The 20457-nt window shown below is 48.5% G+C and overlaps 4 protein-coding genes across 6 annotated transcripts; 1 reads left to right on the top strand and 3 right to left on the bottom strand.

Annotated features, from left to right (window-relative positions):
- Positions 1-18: 18 nt before the first annotated feature.
- Positions 19-6159, bottom strand: trim35-28 (tripartite motif containing 35-28). Its single transcript, XM_040164160.2, has 6 exons — positions 3025-6159; positions 2599-2694; positions 1731-1961; positions 1617-1639; positions 1267-1385; positions 19-1141 (listed from the first exon to the last, which is right to left on the bottom strand). The coding sequence occupies exons 1-6, from the start codon at positions 3433-3435 to the stop codon at positions 606-608; spliced, it is 1416 nt and encodes a 471-aa protein (XP_040020094.2). The 5' UTR covers positions 3436-6159; the 3' UTR covers positions 19-605.
- A 2120-nt stretch (positions 6160-8279) lies between these two features.
- Positions 8280-12310, top strand: cxcr3.1 (chemokine (C-X-C motif) receptor 3, tandem duplicate 1). Of its 2 annotated transcripts, none has more exons than XM_040165588.2 (3): positions 8280-9741; positions 10693-11112; positions 11191-12310. In XM_040165588.2, the coding sequence occupies exons 2-3, from the start codon at positions 10702-10704 to the stop codon at positions 11926-11928; spliced, it is 1149 nt and encodes a 382-aa protein (XP_040021522.2). In that variant the 5' UTR covers positions 8280-9741; positions 10693-10701; the 3' UTR covers positions 11929-12310. The 2 variants fall into 2 exon arrangements, with proteins under 2 accessions (XP_040021522.2, XP_077950494.1); XM_078094368.1 differs by having other exon boundaries at positions 9701-9762.
- Positions 12311-12379: 69 nt separating this feature from the next.
- LOC120810746 (C-X-C chemokine receptor type 3) lies at positions 12380-16876 on the bottom strand. Of its 2 annotated transcripts, none has more exons than XM_040165584.2 (3): positions 16787-16876; positions 15054-15407; positions 12380-14787 (listed from the first exon to the last, which is right to left on the bottom strand). In XM_040165584.2, exons 2-3 carry the CDS (start codon positions 15402-15404, stop codon positions 14041-14043), a joined length of 1098 nt encoding a protein of 365 aa, XP_040021518.2. In that variant the 5' UTR covers positions 15405-15407; positions 16787-16876; the 3' UTR covers positions 12380-14040. The 2 variants fall into 2 exon arrangements, with proteins under 2 accessions (XP_040021518.2, XP_040021519.2); XM_040165585.2 differs by lacking the exon at positions 16787-16876 and adding an exon at positions 16298-16725.
- Positions 16877-17282: 406 nt separating this feature from the next.
- Positions 17283-19891, bottom strand: cxcr3.2 (chemokine (C-X-C motif) receptor 3, tandem duplicate 2). The gene is made up of 2 exons (XM_040165586.2): positions 19099-19891; positions 17283-18815 (listed from the first exon to the last, which is right to left on the bottom strand). The coding sequence occupies exons 1-2, from the start codon at positions 19225-19227 to the stop codon at positions 17712-17714; spliced, it is 1233 nt and encodes a 410-aa protein (XP_040021520.2). The 5' UTR covers positions 19228-19891; the 3' UTR covers positions 17283-17711.
- Between the last annotated feature and the right edge of the window lie 566 nt (positions 19892-20457).

Genomic DNA, 20457 nt, shown 5'->3' with positions numbered 1-20457 from the left:
TTAGTCACACAGAACAAATCAGATGAATGTGTTTTATTGATCATAAGATATATAGTGTCAAAAGATTTCAAAGCAGTAGTAGGATTGTATTTACCAAATACAATTAGAAGCCAACAAATCCACACTTTATTTGAGCAGAATAAACTAAATCATGTAAAAGAAAGATTATATTAAAGGCTTTCTTGCATTTCATTCAACTGAAACTGTACTGTAACGTATTTAAGAAACCACAACTAGTATGACACCATATCATAACCCTGCAACCATATTCATTAAATTCACATTCCATGAATTCTATGAATTTCTTTATATTTCGTCACCTTTTCAAACTTTTTGGCCGGCAGCATCAACGAGGCTTCCAGCCTCCTTTTTATTCAGTTTGCCCCGTATTGTAAAATGATGACAGCGGACACGTCCATCCGACCTCCTAAGGCACGTCTAGAATTAGTTTTTTTTTTACAATTTCCTGTGCATAAAGAAAGCCACTTTTTAATATGTAATAGGACATTTAACACCAACATTCATCTATATTCGTCCCATCTTCCCCAAAATTTTTTTTTTTCCATCTCGCCTCAACAACAACCCCTCTGCGGTATATCGGCGCATCATGAGGTGTGAACGGCTATTTTTGCGGGCGCCAGAGTCGTCGGCGTGCTATACAGCCCGGGGCCAAAAATTGGAAACATCTTCTCATCAAATTTGTATTTTAAAGTGGCAAGGTGCTTCGCTGTTCCCCCGTCCCAGAAGGACACCTCTCCCTTATCAAAATCAAGCTTAACGCGTATCCTTTCAGGACGCTGCTGCACCTGCAGCTCGGTGCGCTCAGGCGTTGAGACGGTGTACACCCCTTTGCTAAGTCCTATGGACCACACGCCGCGGGTGGTGGACACCGTGAACTTCCTCTTGCGGGGCACCGACTCTTTGCAAACTCCCACAACCCACTTGGGGTTGTCACCGACCACGACGTCCCATCTGTGCTTCCCGGAGGTGTAACCTTCGGCACCCAGCACGAAGACGCAGGGGTCGAAGCGCTCCGGGTTGTCAGGGACAACCAGCCGCTCGGCGCTCTCCATCACACTGGACAGGTCGGCACTGAGGGACAGCCACGGAGAGGCCGTGTTGGGGTCCAACACCACCGGATCTGCACACGGAAGGAAACGAGACACAAATACGTTTGTTATATATATATCTAATATGTTAAGAGACCGAAGGATCCGCTCTTTTAACAACACGAATCCTTCCGCACTCCCAGTGGGGTTTACTCACTAGATTTGACGTGGTCCTGCATGCTCTTCCAAATCTTGAAGCTCAGAGCCCCAACGTGCTTGCCCATGTTCAAAAGAGTGTGGTCCGGCAGGCGAGGCTCTTCGCGCGTCCACTCGGCTCTAGAGACGACACCGTGTGAAGTTAACAAGAGACAAACTACAGCAGAAACCAGAATGAAGCACATCGTCTTGGGAGTTGAATGACAAAAATGTGTGTTGTACAAATTATCCTCCATATTACAAAATGTATTGTATGTACAAATAAATGCAAATGATGCAAATGATAATATATGGTGAAATGTACCTCCTAGTCCGTGTGCATTTGCTTTAGTGAATTTTGCAGTTACTTACTCTCTTTTTAGCTTCTGGAAATTCTAAAACATGAACGACAGTAAGTGAGATTAGTTCCACGTTCTCTTTCCCAAACATCCGATGCGAAATGACGTCTGACAAGTGTTCTCTCACCCGCAGGAGAGCGAGATCCTCGTTGCCCATCTCCCTCTGCAGCGCCTCGCTGAGCTTGGCGATGGCAGCGACGTCGTCGTTGGTGCTGTGGAGCAGCTCCTGCAGGGCAGCAATCTTCTCCTCCTCCTCGGCAGCCAGAACTTTTATGCGGCGGGCTTCCTCCGCGGCCAGCTCCCCGCGCAGCCTCTCGAACTCCGCCCTGATCTGCCGCTCCGCCTGCCCCGCTTGGTACTGTCGTTGAGAGGAGAGAGCTCACACAGGGCGACGCGGTGGAGATGGCGTGATCGTGTAACGGAGTTAGAAATACACTGTCATTTTCAAAGTATTGTATTTTATTTTTTGGTTATTATTCGACAATCTTGTTGAACGTGTGTGTGTGAATTTTATTTTGATGAGTCAAATTTGCGGAAATTGCAATTCATCTCTCCTGCGCCTCCTAGGCTTCCGTAGTCCCGTGTTACTCTGTTGAAGGTAAGTTGAGAGAAAAACGACGTCGCACTATTTCGCTATGTTCTTAATTATAACTGTTAACAGCAGCTACCATTAGCGTGGGTAACATGACCACGGTTCTCAGCTGTGGTGCGTCATTATTCTAGACGATGGAGTGGTGATAAAAGTATACGTTTGGTCATTGTTTCATTTCACGCCATTTGTACTCGCTACATCTGGTCGTCCTGACGTACACGTTCCCCTCCATAGACCCTGTGTGTAGGGAGCTGATGTGCGGAGACCAGAAGGCAATGTCTGTGTTTTATTGTCTTCTGCAGGACCAAATAAATGCTGAAAAGATCAGTACCTGAGTCGACTACTTCCATGCCCCAAACACATCTGTTACAATCGCATGGCGGCGACGCCGCAGACGCTTTACCTTGATGTACTCGATCGCGTTGCTGAGTTTGTACGTCGTCTTCTTGTACGACTCCACTTTCTTTTGGAAAATCTGGACCTTGAAGCCCAGCTCCTTCTGCGGGGTGAAAAGACATCACGAGGCCATGAAAGGACAGCGGGGATGTCTTCAGCTCCACAATGAGGAGACAACACGCTATCGTATTTACCAACTGTGGTGGCAGCAAAACGATTCAGCCAATGTTTATTACTAGTGCATCTTTGATTTACTACGAGCATTGAGTAGACTAAAGACTTTAGAATAATGTATCCTGAAATATTACAGCACAACAAGTATTTCAGCTGTACTTGGAACTAGTGAAAAACCTCTCTGATGATCATTGATTTAATTCATCAAAAGTTTGAATAAAAAGGTGTTTTTTGGTCACGTGATGAAGGACATGAGCACCTGGCACATCTGCACCCCGTCCCGCAGCGCCCACAGCCGGTGCGTGCTGTGCAGGGTGACGCAGCCCCTGCACACGGGCTCCTCGTCCTTCTCGCAGTACAGCTCCAGCGGCCGCAGGTGCAGCGGACACGTGTCCGCGCCGTGTGGCGTCCACCTGCTCGACTGCTCGCGGAAGGTGTCGCACGCGTCGCCGAGCGCGCGGTTGGAGATGGCCTGCGCCTCCTCGAACGCCTCGCGGCACACGGGGCACTTCCGGCTCACCCGAGAGCAACGCCGCAGACACTCGCGGCAGAAGCTGTGGGTGCAGGGCAGCAGCGCGGGGTCCCGGAACACGTCCCGGCACACGGGACAGGTGAGGTCCAACCGCAGCGGGACGCTCTCCGACACGTCTTCATCCATGCTGTCCGCCATGGTCCCAGCAACCACCACCACCCCCCCTTTACTTTACTTTACTTTCGGTTTGGACGCGCAGCCGCGTGGCTCCGTGCGTCAGGGCTCCAGCTGTCTGCTGCACTCACGCCACAAGAGTTCGCAAGCAGAAAACTCTCCAACTGGTCCACGTCGAGTGGGATCTTCCTCACCAGGTCCTTTCCGGCGGTTCGGTGACTTCCTCCTCTTCCTCCTCCTCCTCTTCCTCCTCCTCTCCGCGGCTCGTGTTGCTGCCCCCTGCTGGACTGGATCGTCCCCGCTCGTTCTATACCACCGCGGTCTCTCCCGACTTGAGGGTCCCGGGACGTGGGGGGGTCGTATGTGTGATTCCTGAGTGGGATTTACTAAATGAATTTGATTAGATTCAATGAAAGGTCACTGTCTCGACCAGTAGGATTCACCTGAGCGCAAAAGTCGCTGTGACGAATCACTCATGATTACTTATTTTAGTTGCACTACTTGTTCTTCTCGTGCTGCATTTCTTATGTTATGTAATTATATTTTTGAGAAACTGTTGCCTTTTCTGCTGTGATAATGTAAGTTTACTGCTGGCTGCTTCCTTTCAAACAGGGACTCAGTGACTTATGACGTTCTGACCATATGATCACTTCTTGGGGCGGTGCACATCTGCACAGTTGGACCTTTCTGCACATCTGGTGTGTTGTTATGCCAGTTGCAGCGCTACCAACAAAATGCAAAATGTTAAAATATATTTCCCATGTTTTCCTGCTTTCCATACATCATTTTTTCCAAGTTCATATCTTCCTTTTCTAAAAGTCGAATCATTTCATTGACGCGTCCACGCTGCTGCTGCTGCTGCTTTATTCCAAACACCCTCCTCGAGGCCGCTCTGTGGGATCCGTAAAACACGGCGTCGTCCTCAGAGTTGTGCGCACGGTGCTCTTTGTGTCTGTCCTTTAGATTCGCTTCGCCATCACCAACCAGCCGCAACATGAGCTGGAAACCGTTCATGTTGTGATTGTTTACCACAAGGATCAAACTAACCGAACGACACTCAGCCCCCCGTGTTCCACCTGTTCCATTGGTCTATGTGCACGTTATACATTTATACATGTGTAACATTGAAATAGTTCTGTGGTTCATGAGCACACTTGACTACAAACTCACTTTTTATAAACTTTTATGAAGCGTTCTGCCACAGAGCAAAGTGGTGAATTGTGCGCACTGTCGACACGTCATGCACGAAAGCTACATTTCAGTCATGCGTGTTGATTGTGACGCCCGAATCTGCTGCTTAACTATATCTTAGCGTGAAAATGTGGTTTCTGAACGTCATGGCAGCAAATGTCACACAGGAAATCCACGAGATGTGTCGACTTTTAAAAAAAAAAAAAACAGGAAATTGGCAGAAAGAATCTGTTTTCGTCTTAACATTGTAAAACCTTCAGGAAAATCAAAATCAAACCGGGATCGAAGTTCTTCTTTGTAAAAATGTAGAAGATATAAACTTTAGATATAAGTCAGACTTTTAAACACATGCAATGATCCCTTTAATGTTGGTTGGTGTATTTGGCCATTGTGGGCAAAAAAGTGCCATTTCCTGTTTATAGATATTTCAATGTAAAAATACAAGTTACTGCCTCCAAAGGCAAAGAAAGAATGCAGGATTATAACGGAACCTTTTGCCAAATTAAGGCGATGGATTTGTTCAACGTGTTCTGGTTCTGATGTTATTGAGATACTAACCTACAATGTGGTTACACCACTTTTAGTCAAACCAGAAGAAGGAAGGAGACTGATAAATGGAGGCTCATGCAAACCCATCTCGACAGGTGTTTTGGCTTTCTGCGGTTTCCGTTTTGACATCACGAATTATTAGTACATCGTCCATAAACAGCTTCTGAGCCGTGCGTCCAATCTGAATTTAGTACGGGATTATAAAAACTGCCATCTGGGAATGTATTTGGTTCTTTCAGTTCCTCCACAGAAATACCTCCATGGTTTCACAGTTGCTGCTGAAGAAAATTAAAATTTAGGCGAAATGCTCATAACCGCTGTTTGTAAAAATAATTATTTTACTCTTTAGTGTCTCTTTAGTGTCACAATCGCAAAAGCTTATATACACAAAAGCAATGTCATTTAAACACGTGAAAGAAGTGTTTTTTCTGTCAAACCTTTCTTTGTCGTGTTTGTGAAGTGAAACCTTTCTTTGCATTTGAGCAGGTGTCGTGTTTGTGAAGTGAAGCTTCTCAGAACTCTCAGAACTCTCGGTTTGTATCTTCTGTGGATCTCAACATGAAACACTCCACAAGGAACGAAACTTACACATCTTATTTATCTCTTTAAGTCTTCACTTTCCTAACATCGGAAATCTGTAATGTCACATTCGGTTTTTAGTCCAGCAGATAAGGTCAAAATTCCATGAGAATCAATTTGTTGATAAAAGCACAGAATTTGGCACCATTGATGTCGCCGGTTTTCAAGTTGCCGAAAATGTGAATAAAGATTTTTCATTCATATTCATAGTATTATTTGATGAAATTGCACTTTCTTGTTCCTTGTTCTTCTGGGTTTGTGTCCTTATGGTTGAAATGTTCTTATTGTAAGTCGCTTTGGATAAAAGCGTCAGATAAATGACATGTGATGTGATGTAAGACGGCATTTGTTACTCATAACTCTTTGTTTCTCATGGACAAAGTATTAGTCCAAGTGACCTTTTTTGATGCGAATTCAAATGTTTTTGATGATCAACATGAAGCAACAATTTGTTTATTGACTCTCTGATGTCTGAAGGCATTTTCTTAATGGTCTTGAATTCACCTTGAATGCCATTGCATAAATGTTACACGTGTGTGTCAGATATTTATAAATGTGCAGAACAATATCATCCCTTTGTAAGGTGACATGAATTGTCCTACCAACCAAACAAACAAAACGTTTGCACACTCTGGTCCAGGTTATCCTTCTTTAATAACAGCAGTAGGTTCTTGTGGGAAGACACCTGAGAGGAGGGATGTGTTGGAGATACAGATGTCCACACAGATCTTGCGTTATGTGTGGAAGCACCGACTGCTGGTGAAGCCCCGGCGGATTGGAGCTCAGCAGCTGCTGACACTCGTGTGTTGTTATTATTTTGAGTTATTATGTCAGTGAGGAAGACCTGTCTTGCATTCAGAGTTCAGAATTCAGAATTATAATTAGAAAGTCTGCCTTAAGCCGTCATAATCGATGAGTCTTCTCTTGTTTATTCATTGTCCCGCATCGTCCCCTGAGATATGAAGAAGTGGTTGTTCCAAAGCTGCAGGCTCGTCAGACATGTATACCAGGACAGACATTGTGTTTGACGTCTGAAGGGTGAAAGCAGGTGAAAACGAGGCGGAGGAGGTGCACACGGACAGACTGACGGACAAAACAAAAGTACCACCTAATTGGAGAAGCTTTCTGCAAGGTGATGACAACGAGACGGAGCGTTTTGAGTTTCTGGCCGATAAAATTATGACATTGCTTGTAGAAAACAACCAACCAGGGGGTCTGGAAGGCTTAAGTCCTTGAAACCTCACGCTCTGCACGCAGTTCAGCAACAGATCAGATCAATATTGATCAAGGCCTGTGATACCGACATACTTGTTCTTGCACATAATTGTATTTCTTGTACTCAGAAACCCATATTTTCATACCGAGATCATCAAAGATAGCCCAATCACCGTAAGATAAGACACTGACATGTGTGGGTTGATGTGGCGCAGTGCTACGAAGGGTGCGCTGGGAACTGCTGGGTTGGTGGTTTGAGCCCCGGCTGCTCCGTGACTCATGTTGAAGTGTCTCTGAGCAAGACACCCGACTGGCTCCCTGCGCAAAAATGTAAAAAGCCATGGGTTAAAAATGCAATGCAAATTGTTTTGGATAAAAGCGTCAGCTAAATGACCTGTAATGTGAGGTAATATGTGCATGTACACACAGTGTGCCGCAGTGGTTGTTGCACATAGTTTTTTTTATTGCACGTTTATTTGAGTACAACGTTCTGTGGTTCACTGGGTGCACAGTTGGTTGTACAGCCCGACGGCAGCAGGAAGGAAGGACCTGCGGTGCCTCTTATTCACACACTGGGAGGGTGAACCAGCCGCTGACTGAAGGGGCTGTACGGCGCTTCAAGGGCGTCCACCGTGGGGGGGCCTCAGCGTTGATAATAGCTCAGTCACCATCCTCCACCGTAGCACACTGCTGGCCTCCCTGTTGAACTGTGAAACGTTGCATTTCACAGTTCAACCAAACCGCGCTGCATCCATTCGAAATGTTCACGATTCACAATTATCTTTCAGTAATATTTGCCTTTAGATCTGCAAAGACCCAAAGTCATCCCCTCACTGCAAAAACTGCAAAGAAAGCCAAGGTGTGAAAGAAGGTGTGAAAGAAGGTGTGAAACAAACAGGAAAAAGCGATTCTGCGGAGGGAAAACAGACACTTTAATAAAGAAAAAAAAAAGTTGAGATAAAATTCTTGAAGTTGTGAAAATGATTCATGTTGAGATTGACTGATAAACTATGTGTGATATAAATAGTATTACAGGTCTCGGTGCAACAAACGGACGGTTCTTTCCTGATAAAAAATGTGCAAATAAGTTTACTTTAAATCCAGCCGTTCTGTTACGGTTCTCTGCCATTTCTGTTACTGCTTCTCCTCCTGTTTTGTGGATAGAGAGGGAGGGAGGGAGGTCAGCATTGTCTTTCCTTTTCCCACCGCAGGTCAGAACACCTTTGTTTTCTAGTCAGGAGGATGGTTCCGTTTATTGTTTTTGGCCTTTGAGACCCTGATGTCTTTGCTCCCTTTAGTTGTCCTTTTTGTGATGAATAAGTTGTTAATAAATTGTATTTACTTTTGTTGAAACTTTGTGCACGACTTATTCATCTCTGCCGTTCCACCTTTTGCCATTTTTTTTAATTGATTTTTTTACCTTTTAATCCATTTTTATTATTTAATTACGATTTGATTCGACTCGCGATTCATGGTTGCCGATTCGATTCATGGACAATCTGGGTTCATTTAGTTCAGTTCGATTTCATTCGGTGACTTGAAATCGATTCAGTAACTTTACTGGACAGTGCAGGCAAAGTTTCTGAGATCCCTGTTGTTTCTTGTAAGGAAATCAGGTTTAAATTAATTATGGATATTATGAACAAGAATACAACAATTAATAGCAAATGTATTAACCTTTTATTGTGCAACCATTTTCAATGTAAACATTACACAATAATTACACAATGTTTGGATCAATTCACAGAACCCCGGATGTTCCACCTCATCGTAGGGTCGCACGTCTTTACAGATAAACTTGTTGCTGTGATGTTGAGTTTGGTGCTGGAGGCCTGAGGCGTCTGCAGAGCTGAGTTACCTGCTGCTGCTGCAGCGGTGACGCTGCTGGAGGTCCTGACTGTCGGCGTTGTTTAATCCCGCGGCGCCTTAGTAGACGGCCGCAAAGATTCCTCGTGTTTCCGTTAGAACACCTCCGTGTTTGCAAAAGCCAAAATGTTTCCACGCGCTGGATCGATGAGTTGGTTTGTAAATGTCTCGCTCGCAGTCGTCTCCTCCACGCTGTCTGTTGTTGTTGTTGTTGTTGTTGTTCCGAGTTTCTCGCGGCTGCCGCTCGTACTCATGACGTCACAGACAGGCAGACTGCATCCAGTAACGTTTAACGTGTCTAAAGTGCTAAAAAAAAAAATTTTAAAACACGCATCCACACCGTTTTTGTACTTAAATCCAATGTGCAGTTTCCAATTATCGATACAATCGATTATGTACCATTTCAATCGATTTGTAGTCAATATATGTCGTCCGGAATGCCGATTTGCGGAGCACAGATCGATTCAGTTGGATCGCAGGAATATTAATCGATTCAGTGGATGAATCGTTACACCCCTAATGTCTATGCATGATAGGCAGGACGTCCCCAGTTCTAAATGATTAATAGTTTGGGAGCTTCTTGTCAGAAGACGAGTGTGGAAACATCTGTGTCCTTGTGCATGTGCAAAATTCTCCACTTCACAGGATACAAAGACAATGATCAAACCTTCCTTGTTCTGCATTGTCATTCTAAATTTTTTTAAGAGAACATCATAAATACTATAGTGGGCTTGAAATGAAAGACCCGTTGAATATTTAGTTTTGGCGTTTTTCTTCCCCTCCGACTCTTTGCGTGTTCACGTCGTATGCCACAGGCAGGTGCACCTTCCTCTTTAAATATCGGCTTTGTCTTGTGCTGTTTCCGACGACACTGATCATTCATGCTGCGTCCTGCTCACTGAAGACAGCACGTCAAGAGACGACAGTTCGGTGAGTCAGAAAGCGTGTTAGGTAATTAATGCATGTATGGTTTGTTACTAGGAACAGATTACATATTACTACTCAACGTTTGATCAATGCGTTTCTACTGCTTTTGTGTTTTTGGCCAATTAAATAATTACCGTTCGACATGATATGAATGGTTTTATTTGAGCTCCTCTCAAATGGACAATGTGACATTAGCAGCATTGTTGATAATTCATGCAACAAGTTGAAGCTACAAAGTCGTGATGTCATTTCTTTCTTTACTCAACTCTCCATTTTTTTCTTTTAACATCCTTCCTTTAACTTTATTTCTGTTGCAGTTTTCATTGACATTGTTATGCTTATTTAATTATTTTTGTCTCATGCTCATGTCCATCCATTATTTTCTTAAATGTGCTTTTGTTAATCCTTTAAAACCAATTTGTCCAACAAAACATAAAAACTGCTGAACAGTTTGGTGCTTCAAGATTCTTGCAGAAAACTTCTCTCTCTTTCCCAATTCTACCCGAGTTATATGACTAAAGTGCTCATAATTTCTTCCGGATTAACATGGAAATAAGAGCGTGAGGTTTGGTTATCAGCCCAACCTGATTTTATCTTATCAATCTTATCTTCTGAAGCCCTAAACGTGTTGTGTAAGTATTTCCTCTAATGCGGCTCAAAAGGTCGCGATCACAACTCCAACTGGTGTAGAACACTGTCAGATATTTCAATACGACCTAAATGTACAAAAATAATTTGACATGTTGCTAAATGGATTATGTCTGATGGACAGAATAAAAACCAGCGCGTATGGTAACTTCTGTGGTTTGCTCTAATTCTTTGGTGTGTGTGTGCGCGCTAAACCATCCTCCTCCTGAATGACACAGATGGGCGATGTTTGTGAACGGCGCCACCGTGTGTTACAGATGAGCACCAACCGGATTCACACATACATTTGTCCTTGTTTCTGTGCAGAGTTCACTGATGGACTCCGGCGTGTTGATCCCAGGAGACCACCTCGTTGCCCTCCTAGGCGGCTACTACGGCTACGACGGCGACGACGACATTTTCGGCTCCGACGACATTTACGCCAATGTCTCTTATGACGGAAGCGACCCGTGTGACACGAACGAGGCGGGGCCTTTTGAGGCGGTGTTCATCCCCGCGCTGTACTCCGTGGCGTTCGTCGTCGGCATCCTGGGCAACGGCGTGCTGCTGGCCGTCCTGGTCCAGAGCAGGAGGTCCTGGAGCGTGACGGACACCTTCATCGTCCACCTGGGGGTGTCCGACGTTCTGCTGCTGGCGACTCTGCCCGTCTGGGCCGCTCAGTCCGCACAGGCCGACGGGTGGACGTTCGGCTCGCCGCTCTGTAAGATCACCGGAGCGGTTTTTACGGTGAGCGCCGTGCAGCCGCGAACAACGCGCCGTGAGCGCGTGATGCTAAACCGCGTTTCGCCTGCTTTGTACCCCCAGATCAACTTCTACTGTGGGATCTTTCTGCTGGCCTGCATCAGCCTGGACCGCTACCTGTCCATCGTCCACGCCACCCAGATGTACTCGCGCCGGAAGCCCCGGGTCGTTCAGGTCAGCTGCTTGGCCGTGTGGCTCTTCTCTCTGCTCCTCTCCATCCCTGACTGGATCTTCTTGGAAGCCGTGAAGGATTCCAGGCGAGGCCAAAAAACCCAGTGTGTGCGCAACTACCTGATGAACGCCTCTGGGAAAGTAGGGGACTGGCGACTGGCGTCCCGCCTGCTCTTCCACACGGCGGGCTTCCTGCTGCCTTCGGTCGTCCTGATCTTCTGCTACTCCTGCATCCTGCGCCGGCTGCGCTGCGGCTCCCGGGCCCCCCAGAAGCAGAAAGCCTTCAGGGTCATCGTGACGGTGGTGGTGGTTTTCTTCCTCTGCTGGACGCCGTACAACATCACGCTCATGGTGGACACGCTTCATTCCGCCGACCACAACGACACCTGCGGAACCAGGACGTCTCTCGGGACAGCCAAGATGATCACCTCCTCCGTGGGTTACCTCCACTGCAGCCTCAACCCCGTCCTCTACGCCTTCGTGGGCGTCAAGTTCCGACGTCAGCTCCTCGGCATCCTGAGGTCTCTGGGCTGCGAGCTGAAGACGAGAGCCCACCCGCAGTCTGTGACCAGCAGGAGAAGCTCCATTTGGTCCGAGTCTGGCGACACGTCCAACTCCCTCGCCATCTAGGAAAGGGACGCGGGCGCGTTGACGGCCACTCGAACGGAACGGACCACGCAGACACGACGGGACGGAAGCTCCCATAGAGAAGAGTTCTAAATGTTTCCGGTATGAGCCCGTGCACATGCTCGCCTTTCTTTCCGTGTCTGTTACACGGCTAAAATAATTGGGTCCGTCTGTTCTCAGCAAATCTATTTTTCTTGTAAAGGAAGTAGTTATTTCCCTTTTGGGACCAAAGGGCTTCATTGCAACATGTTCGTTGGTCAGTAATGTTGCTAAAGCTGTATACCGCTTTGAAATCGATTTTATGCCACAATAAAAGGTTCCCGCTTGTTGTGCTTTTGTGAATGTTTTGTTCAAATACAAAATAAAACATTTGTTTAATGATGAACCAGTATGTTTCACACATTACTGTACAACAGACCCGACAGGATCCCTACGTACAGATACAGATACTATATGTAAACGAATGAATAATACTTTAATACTATTTCGTTTCTGTGATATTATGATCAGGTTTTTACAGAATGTACATTCAGGGGCTTCAGTGGAAATGTCTTGCATCTCTTTGGCAGGAAACCAAAGCCACTCATCCTCAAGTGGATGTTTCCGGCGCAGCAAAAGTCAAGTGACGAGCAGAGCAGCATAGTTCATCGTCTACAGGAGCCGCCGACGTGTCACAGCCGCAGCTCCCAAAGTCAAACAGAGAGTATCTGTTGAATGACGGGGCTTCGCCTTCATGAACTCTTCCCGGTCTCTCGGCACATCGAGCGCTCAGCGCTTTGCTCCTGTTCTCGTTCCCCAGCTCCTCTTTGAAGAGGAGACCCCAGCTCCGCAGGGGTTAGAGAAGGTGTGCTGGGAAGCACAAGGTTGTTCGTTCGATTCCAGGCTGCCCCATGTTCCATGTCAAAGTGTCCCTGAGCAAGACACCTGACCCCTGATTGCTCCCCGGGCAAAAATGTGAAAAAGCCATGGGTTGAAAGTGTAATGTAAGTCGCTTTGGATAAAAGCGTCTGCTAAATGACCTGTAATGTAATGTAAACTTTTGCCCTAAAACAAATCAACGCCTTCAATTCCAGGCCGACTCAACGTTCTCGTGGACGGTACAACAAAGTGTGTTTGTGCTGCAAACAGGTTTGTTACGCAGTCAAGGAAAGTCATGATAAGTTCACGAGGAGCTGCACAGGAAATGACTCTTCAATCTGAGGCGTTACTCGGTTATCAGACGGCTCGCCGATAAAAGACTTTCTCACTTGCCGAAAGAGGAAGTTGTTTTATTATCTCCTATAAACATATTTAACGCTGAGGTTCTGAAAGCACATTTGGTTGTGAAAGATCCCTTTATTTCAGGTCACATCTGTTTGCTTTAACCTGATCTGGCTTTGGAGAAACCACACACACGTCGCACCGCTGACCTTTAAGATCAGATCTTCTGACTTCTGCCTCCTTCCTGCATCCGCCACCTACGTCCTTTTTCCATCCACCACTGTCTGTCTTCCCCTCCTCCATCACATGGTGGACGACGTCACCACCTTGTGTCACCAGCGGCCGTCCGCCGACACAACGAAGGAGGGAGGAAGAAATTAAACTGGGATTCGCTGATGGGAAAATCCCTGACCGCACTGTAGTGACACACACACACACACACACACACACACACTCTCTCTCTCTCTACTGCCTGAAGATAACAACGTTGTGTGTTAATAAACTGCTTAATGGAGGATCGCAAGAACACTCACGGAATAATGATCATATTGTGGTTTTACAAAAGCTTCTCCATCACAATATTCCATTTGATTCCAGACCTTTTGGCGGTTTAAAGCTTAACAACTGTTCACTGACACATTTCTCTAACGTCTATAAAAATGTACAATAATAATAATAATAATACAAAGAAATTCATAATGTAGGTTAACAAGCTAAAATTGTGCAACAGGGATTGCAAAATAAAAAATACACTCGTGGTCAAAGTGCAGCATCAAAGAGTCATTTTTCAAATTCCTCATCCTGATGTCATCGTGAGGTCGTCCATCCCGTGAACCCCCGACACGGCGCCACGCCGCGTCGCCCTGAGGCGCCGAGCTGCTCCTCAAGTCACCGGAGGGAACTTTTGCCCATCCATCAGCACGGAGTTGCCTGCACCTGTTGCTCTCTACTTGTCATCGGTTGCAGCGCTTCCCCTCCGGGGTTCCCGTCACGCGACGCCCCCTCGCCCTCGCCCACGCCCAGCTCCCACAGCGAGCCCTCGCACTCCTCTTCAGCGCATCTCAGCATGGCCAGAGTCCGCTTCCTGGCGTTCCTGCACAGGCCGAAATAGAGCAGAGGCCTGAGGCAGGCGTGCACGCAGCCCAAGGCGGAGGTGACCGTCAGCGCTGTTATCAGCGAGCCGTCGCGCTCAGCGGGCTCCGCCGCGCGGCCCCTGGCGGTGTCCGCGACCAGCGCGACGTTGTACGGCACCCAGCAGAGACAGAAGGCCGCTACCGGCGCCAGGAAGACGGCGACGGGCCGCCGCTCCTGGAGGCCCCTGGTGACGCGCCGCCGCCGCCGCAGCAGGACGCGCGAGCAGCAGAAGAACAGGGCGGCCGCGGGCAGCAGGAAGCCCAGCGCGTGGTGGAGGATGCGTGACGCCAGCTGCCAGTCAGTGAGTGGCCACGAGTGGCCGCGAGCGCAGAGGCCCGTGGCTCGGGCCGGGTCTTTCTTCGCCCAGCCGGGGACGGTGAGCAACAGGGAGGCGAGCCAGATGGACAGGCAGCTGATGTGACCCAACCTCGGCCTTTCCCGGGCGAAAAGCCGGGTTCCCCGGACGATGGAGAAGTAGAGATCCAGACCGATGCAAGCCAGCAGAAAGATTCCGAAGTAGAAGTTCACCTGCAAAAGAAGACGGGGAAAACGTGAGCTGTGATCGGCCCCGGCGTTCCTTCCTCCCCTCCTGCTCCTCCCTTTTCATTTCCCAGAAATGCTGAAATGGGGGGAAAGCCGTGGACGTGACTGGGGAGTGAACTCGCTCAATGAAAGCTTGAGTGCGCAACAATGGCCTCCAGCCAAACACGACGTTCACACAGCTTCCCCGACGGCGACGTTCCCGCTTGCCACACCCCCACACCCCCCCCCCCCCCCCCCCGCCCGGTACTTACATTAAAAGCGGCGCCACTGATCTTACAGAGTAAACCCTCGAAGGCCCACCCGCCCCGCAGAGCCGCCTGCGCCGCCCACAGGGGCAGCGTCGCCAGCAGCAGGACGTCCGCAACGCTCAGGTGGAAGACGAAGGCGTCCGACGTGCTCCAGGGTCGCCTTCCCTTGGCCAGGAGGGCGAGCAGCAGCCCGTTCCCAAGAAGCCCGAGGACCAGCAGCAGGGAGTACAGAACCGGGGCGTACGCTGCTCCGCCGGCTCCCGGCTCGGGGTCCTCTTTGTACTGGTAGTCCTCATCCTCGTCAAAGGTGTAGTTCGGGTTGAATAATCCATCGAAGTCCACCTCCATGCTCATCTGCTGTGGAGGCGACAAGAGAGACAACTTCAATGCTGCCGAGCCCCAGAAGAGGAGCTTATGTAGTCCTGAGAAGATCCCCTGTAGCTGAGGGTCATGTGACGGGAATTAACTATGATGCAACAGTGGAGTTTGTTCGGAAAGCCCAGTTCCGCCCGGTCATGTGCACGCACTCACACACTAGGGCTGTCAACCAATATTCTGTATTCGAGTATATATTCGAATAGTAGTTGAAAACAACTATTCGAATGTAAAAAAAATTTAAAAAAAAAAAAAAATTTAAAAACGGCGGCGCGACTGTCTGCTCAGCGGGCGCGCGCCTGACTGCCGACTGTATATCGCACGCAATAAAACAGACCAGATCGGCTGCAGCAGCTTCATGCACCGCTTTGACTATTGGCCGTTTCATGAGAATGGAAAGTGGCGTGTTTACAGCACCGATCGCTCCGAGCGCTCAATGTCGGCACTGTAGAACTTTCGGTTTCAATCACCGAATGACGCATGACGTATTTGGCACAATAAGATTAGAAATGCAGAGTGCTCTTGATCAGCACTCTGCAATTTGTTTAGTGTTGTCGTTCATTTAAACAGCTTTGCCCAGAGAGAGAGAGAGAGAGAAAGAGAGTGAGAGAAAGAGAGATCTGCGGGCGTGGCCATTAGTTTATTTATTTATTTTCGTGCAGGTAATATGTTGTTAAATAGGTTTAAACTTGAATAAATTACCCATACAAGTAGTTATGTCTCGTTGCATTAATGGTCACATTGATGCGTCTAATGCGCAACCGAATATATTTCAATGTCTTTTTTAAAAGCGAATATTCGGACGCCCTTTTTGAGCAGCTTTGACAGCCCTATCACACACACACACACACACACACACACACACAACCTACACAGCCATGGCACGCACATACGGCAGAGAGGCGTATGTCACTCAATGCTGTAGAAACCAGAGCTTCTGGTATGAGCTCATCTCCTCTTCAGCTGACGTTACGCACCACGTCTCTCGTGCACGTGTAACTCATAGCCGCTTACTACGAGCGGAATGTCCGTGCACATTAAGGATAAAGCGCGCGTCGCGAAGTTCATGGATGATACTAAAGTAGGACAAACTCTCCACAGGGGTCCGCGGTTGGTCAGAAGTTACGGCGCGCGTCTCAAAAAAAAAAAAACCCATTCAGATCCAACAGGAAGACGAGCCAGATGTTTCTGTGTTGGCACGAAACTCGAGATGAGCGCGCGAATCACACGCGCTGCGTGGGTCCGCGACGCAGAAAGCGCCCGCGCGCGGAACGAGGAACCGGCGCGGACGGCCTGCTTCGCGACGCGGAAGCGCGCGCAGGAACGCAAACCGAGTCACGAACCCGCCGCTGGAAACTTACGTGCTCTTCGACGGCGTCCTGACTGGATGGTTTCGGTTAGAGACCCAACGCCTCCCAGTCTCGCACAGCGTGAACTCTTGACACGAAACCGAAGCGCTCGATTTGTTTTTCAAAATAAAACGTACAATGGAAAACCCGTGCAGCCTTACCTGATAAAATCCGAATAACAGGTTGAAAAGTGGGCGCCGCCTTTGAGTTTATTTCTATCGCCACATTAGTTGATAAGACATGGCGCGGTGCCTGCTACCTGTGTCACTATCGGGGGGTCAATGCGCTTTATTCTGAAGGCCAGATATCCGCCCGTCCGCCGTGCTGTGCTGGACACAACAATGAATCACGCAACGATGAATCGCACAACACAAGCAGCTGCTGCCCACCAGGTGGAGCTGTTGACCCCCCCCCCCCCCAACTGGAATGAACCTGTTGATTCAAGTTGTTCATGTAAACACACGGAAAGAGAACCTGCGGTGTGGATTCACATATGAACATTACACTATTTATTCCAAAATATTTATTCCAAAAATATTTGCACATCACAAACATCATGGGTTTTAATATAATATACAACTTTTCAAACTGAGCCATACCTGCCTCTGGGAGACCGGCTGAATTGAATCGTGAATTGAAAAAGAAGAAATTGAAACGTCAGCTGTTTTTACACGGTGCCACATTCCGCAGTCCAAGATGACTGTGATCAGAACGTGAGTGTGTGAGCAGGCGACATGTGAGGCCTCTGCATCCAAACTGCCGAACAGGCTCTTCTGGGTGCAGAAATGGGTCAGAAGGTCGTTGTGCTCCAAACTAAAACAGCAGACCACACAAACAGAAATCAAAGCACCAGCAGAAGAAATCCTTCACTTTCCCCGCTGAGGACGTTTTAAAGCCACAATTATGCAGAATTGATTATTTATTCAATCCCCTCGTCTCACACCATGACGGAGTACGAGGTGTGCTCGCTTTCGGCCGAGCTGAAGGACGCGGTGCTCTTCCTGAGCCTCCTCTGCTTCCACCCCTCCATCCCCCGCGCCCCCCTGCCCCCCAGCAGCCCCCCGCACATCCTGCCCAGCTCCCTGCGGAACTTCACCCCCACGAAGCCGTAGAGCAGAGGGTTCAGCGCGCAGTGCGACAGCCCCAAGCCCTCGGCGACCACGGTGCCGACGTCCATCACGTGGCCGAACCGGCAGCCTCCGGTCACCGCGCCCAGCCTGTGCAGGCTGTCCGCCAGCTGGAAGCCGTTGTACGGCGCCCAGCAGACCACGAACACGGACACCAGGGACACGATGAGGCGGAGGGACTTGCGCCTCTGCCGGCGGGTGGCGTTGCAGAGCGACTTGAAGATGCGGATGTAGCAGTAGAGCATCACCAACAAGGGGAGCCCGAAACCCAGCAGCATGCCCACCAGCTGCAGCCCCACCCGCCACCGGGTGGGGTGCTCCGTGTACCACACCACGCACAGGAGCGCCGTCCGATTGGCCCCCGTTTTCACCTCCTCCACCTGCTTGAAGGCGACGTCCGCGCCGCTCAGGCCCAGGCAGCACGCCCAGATGAGGGCGCACGCGACCTGCGCGTGCCAGGCGTTGCGCTTCCAGCCGGAGGTGACGGCGTGCACGATGGCCAGGTAGCGGTCGAAGCTGATGCAGGCCAGGAACAGGATGCCGCTGTAGCGGTTCAGGGAGAAGAGGGCGCCGGAGAGCTTGCAGGCGGCCAGGCCGAACACCCACTGGTGCGCCCACTGCGTCGCGAACAGGGGCAGGGTGAAGGCCAGCAGCAGGTCCGAGATGGCCAGGTGAAGGAGGAAGGTGTCCGTCAGGGAGAAGGCGCACGCGCCGCCGCTCTGGGAGTTTCGGTAGCGTCGGATGACGCACAGCACCAGCACGTTGCCCACGAAGGCCAGGAGGAACACCAGGGTGTACACGACGGGCGAGAACCTCTGCGCGAACCCGTAGCTGTCCTCCGGCTCGCACGGGGCGGCCCGCGCCCGGCTGGTGCCAGTGGGCCAGGTGGCGTTATCGTAGTCATAGCCATAGTCCTGGTGGAGAAGACTTATAAAAGTCAGGTTGCAACATTCCCCGAAGGGTGCAATTCGGAAACACATCACATGGCCGTTTTCTTTTGACACAACGAGGTCATAAGCAAATTCCACAAATGTCAAAGTAAAACGCGCTGCAGTATTTCGGCGATATGGAACTTTGAAGATGAATATTTGTGCAAGATGCCGCGCAACTTCAGCAACTTTGTAGTAATCTGTTGCAAACTCAGTTCACACGTCGAACCTCCCCAACGACCGAAAGATCCTAAAAACATCCACTCACCCAGTAATCTTCTGTGGTTTGAGGAACTTGACCCATAATTGTAGCAAGCGAGGAGGCAGCGGTCCACCTGAAACCCTCCGACAGGCAGGAGATCGCAGCCTGGTAATCATCCCTTTTTTTTGTCCTCATTTATCCACGAGAGGCGATCAAAAGGAGAAGTTGTCATTTCGGGAACTGAATCCTACATTTAGGACAGATGCAAACACAGCTGCGGTAGGAATAGCAGACTGCGTAAGGGAAATTGTGACATGTGTTAGAAACCCGGAGGCAGCATCAGCTCCAGCAGACAGACCGATGCGTGACTACTTCACTCAAGGTGGAAAAACATTCTATTTTCTACTGAAGAGCCGGTGGGTTTTTTTTCAATCCAATGTTTTTCTTTTTTTCTTCATAAAGTTCTTACATACATTTTTGAAAAGGAACAAAACGTGTGGGAAATGAACCCAAAGGAAGTAGAATCTTTTAAAAAAAGCAACAATCCTGCACAGATGGAGAAGTGAAAGTGCTTAGATGGAGGAATCTCCACTATCGTCCGTTATTTGTCTTCTGCTTTCTTTGGGGTATTAAATCCCGTAATATTTTGTTATTACTTAGAAAGGAATACAGAAGTAGTCTGTGATTCAAATGTCAAAATGTTACAGTTTTTCAGAGAAAAAACAGACACCAATTTCTGGGCTTTTGATTTGAGTGATTTTTTTTACCTCCGGCATGTTTTCAAACTTTGGCCGAGCGAAAGCTTTAAACGCAACCAACGTGGAAACAAAGCAATGGCTTATTGACTCTGAGATCTTGTTAATACAATAAAAAAAAGAACACAACCAGAAAGTAAAGCCGCATCGGTCGGGCCTCCGCACGTGCGCCCACCTGCCAGGTGGTGGTGGTGGTGGTGGTGGTGGTGGTGGATGCTTTCATGCACCTCTGTGACTACAATACTGTGTTTGTAACATGCAGACACATCAGCTTTTGCAGAAAGTTTGCAGAATCCCTCCTGCTGGTGTCATGTAACGGCTGATGGCAGGTGGCGCTCTGAGGGAAAAGTCCTGAATCCGGGGCACTAGAATGGCGGCTCGATGGCAGCTGGTTGCTTTTCATCACAAAGGTCTTTAGATTAAATTTACAAAGTTAGAGGTGGATGAGAAAAAGGCCCCAGCAGCTGTACGGACACTTGACATTTACAATAAAACAACCTCTCGTTTTCAGAAAAAGCGAGATCTGTCACCGCATGTTTTTAGATGCGCGGGATGCCGTAAAGAGGGCGGGGTTTGCAGCATGTTGACCAATCACAGACACGTCTCGAGGATAAAAACAAAGAACAAAGGTCAAATATGGATATGAAAGTTGTTTGAACATTTTTCCCCC

Source organism: Gasterosteus aculeatus, chromosome 20 (assembly GCF_964276395.1).
Source record: "Gasterosteus aculeatus chromosome 20, fGasAcu3.hap1.1, whole genome shotgun sequence".
In the NCBI taxonomy this organism is placed as follows: domain Eukaryota; kingdom Metazoa; phylum Chordata; class Actinopteri; order Perciformes; family Gasterosteidae; genus Gasterosteus; species Gasterosteus aculeatus.
This window is presented reverse-complemented; position numbering and strand designations above follow the sequence as displayed.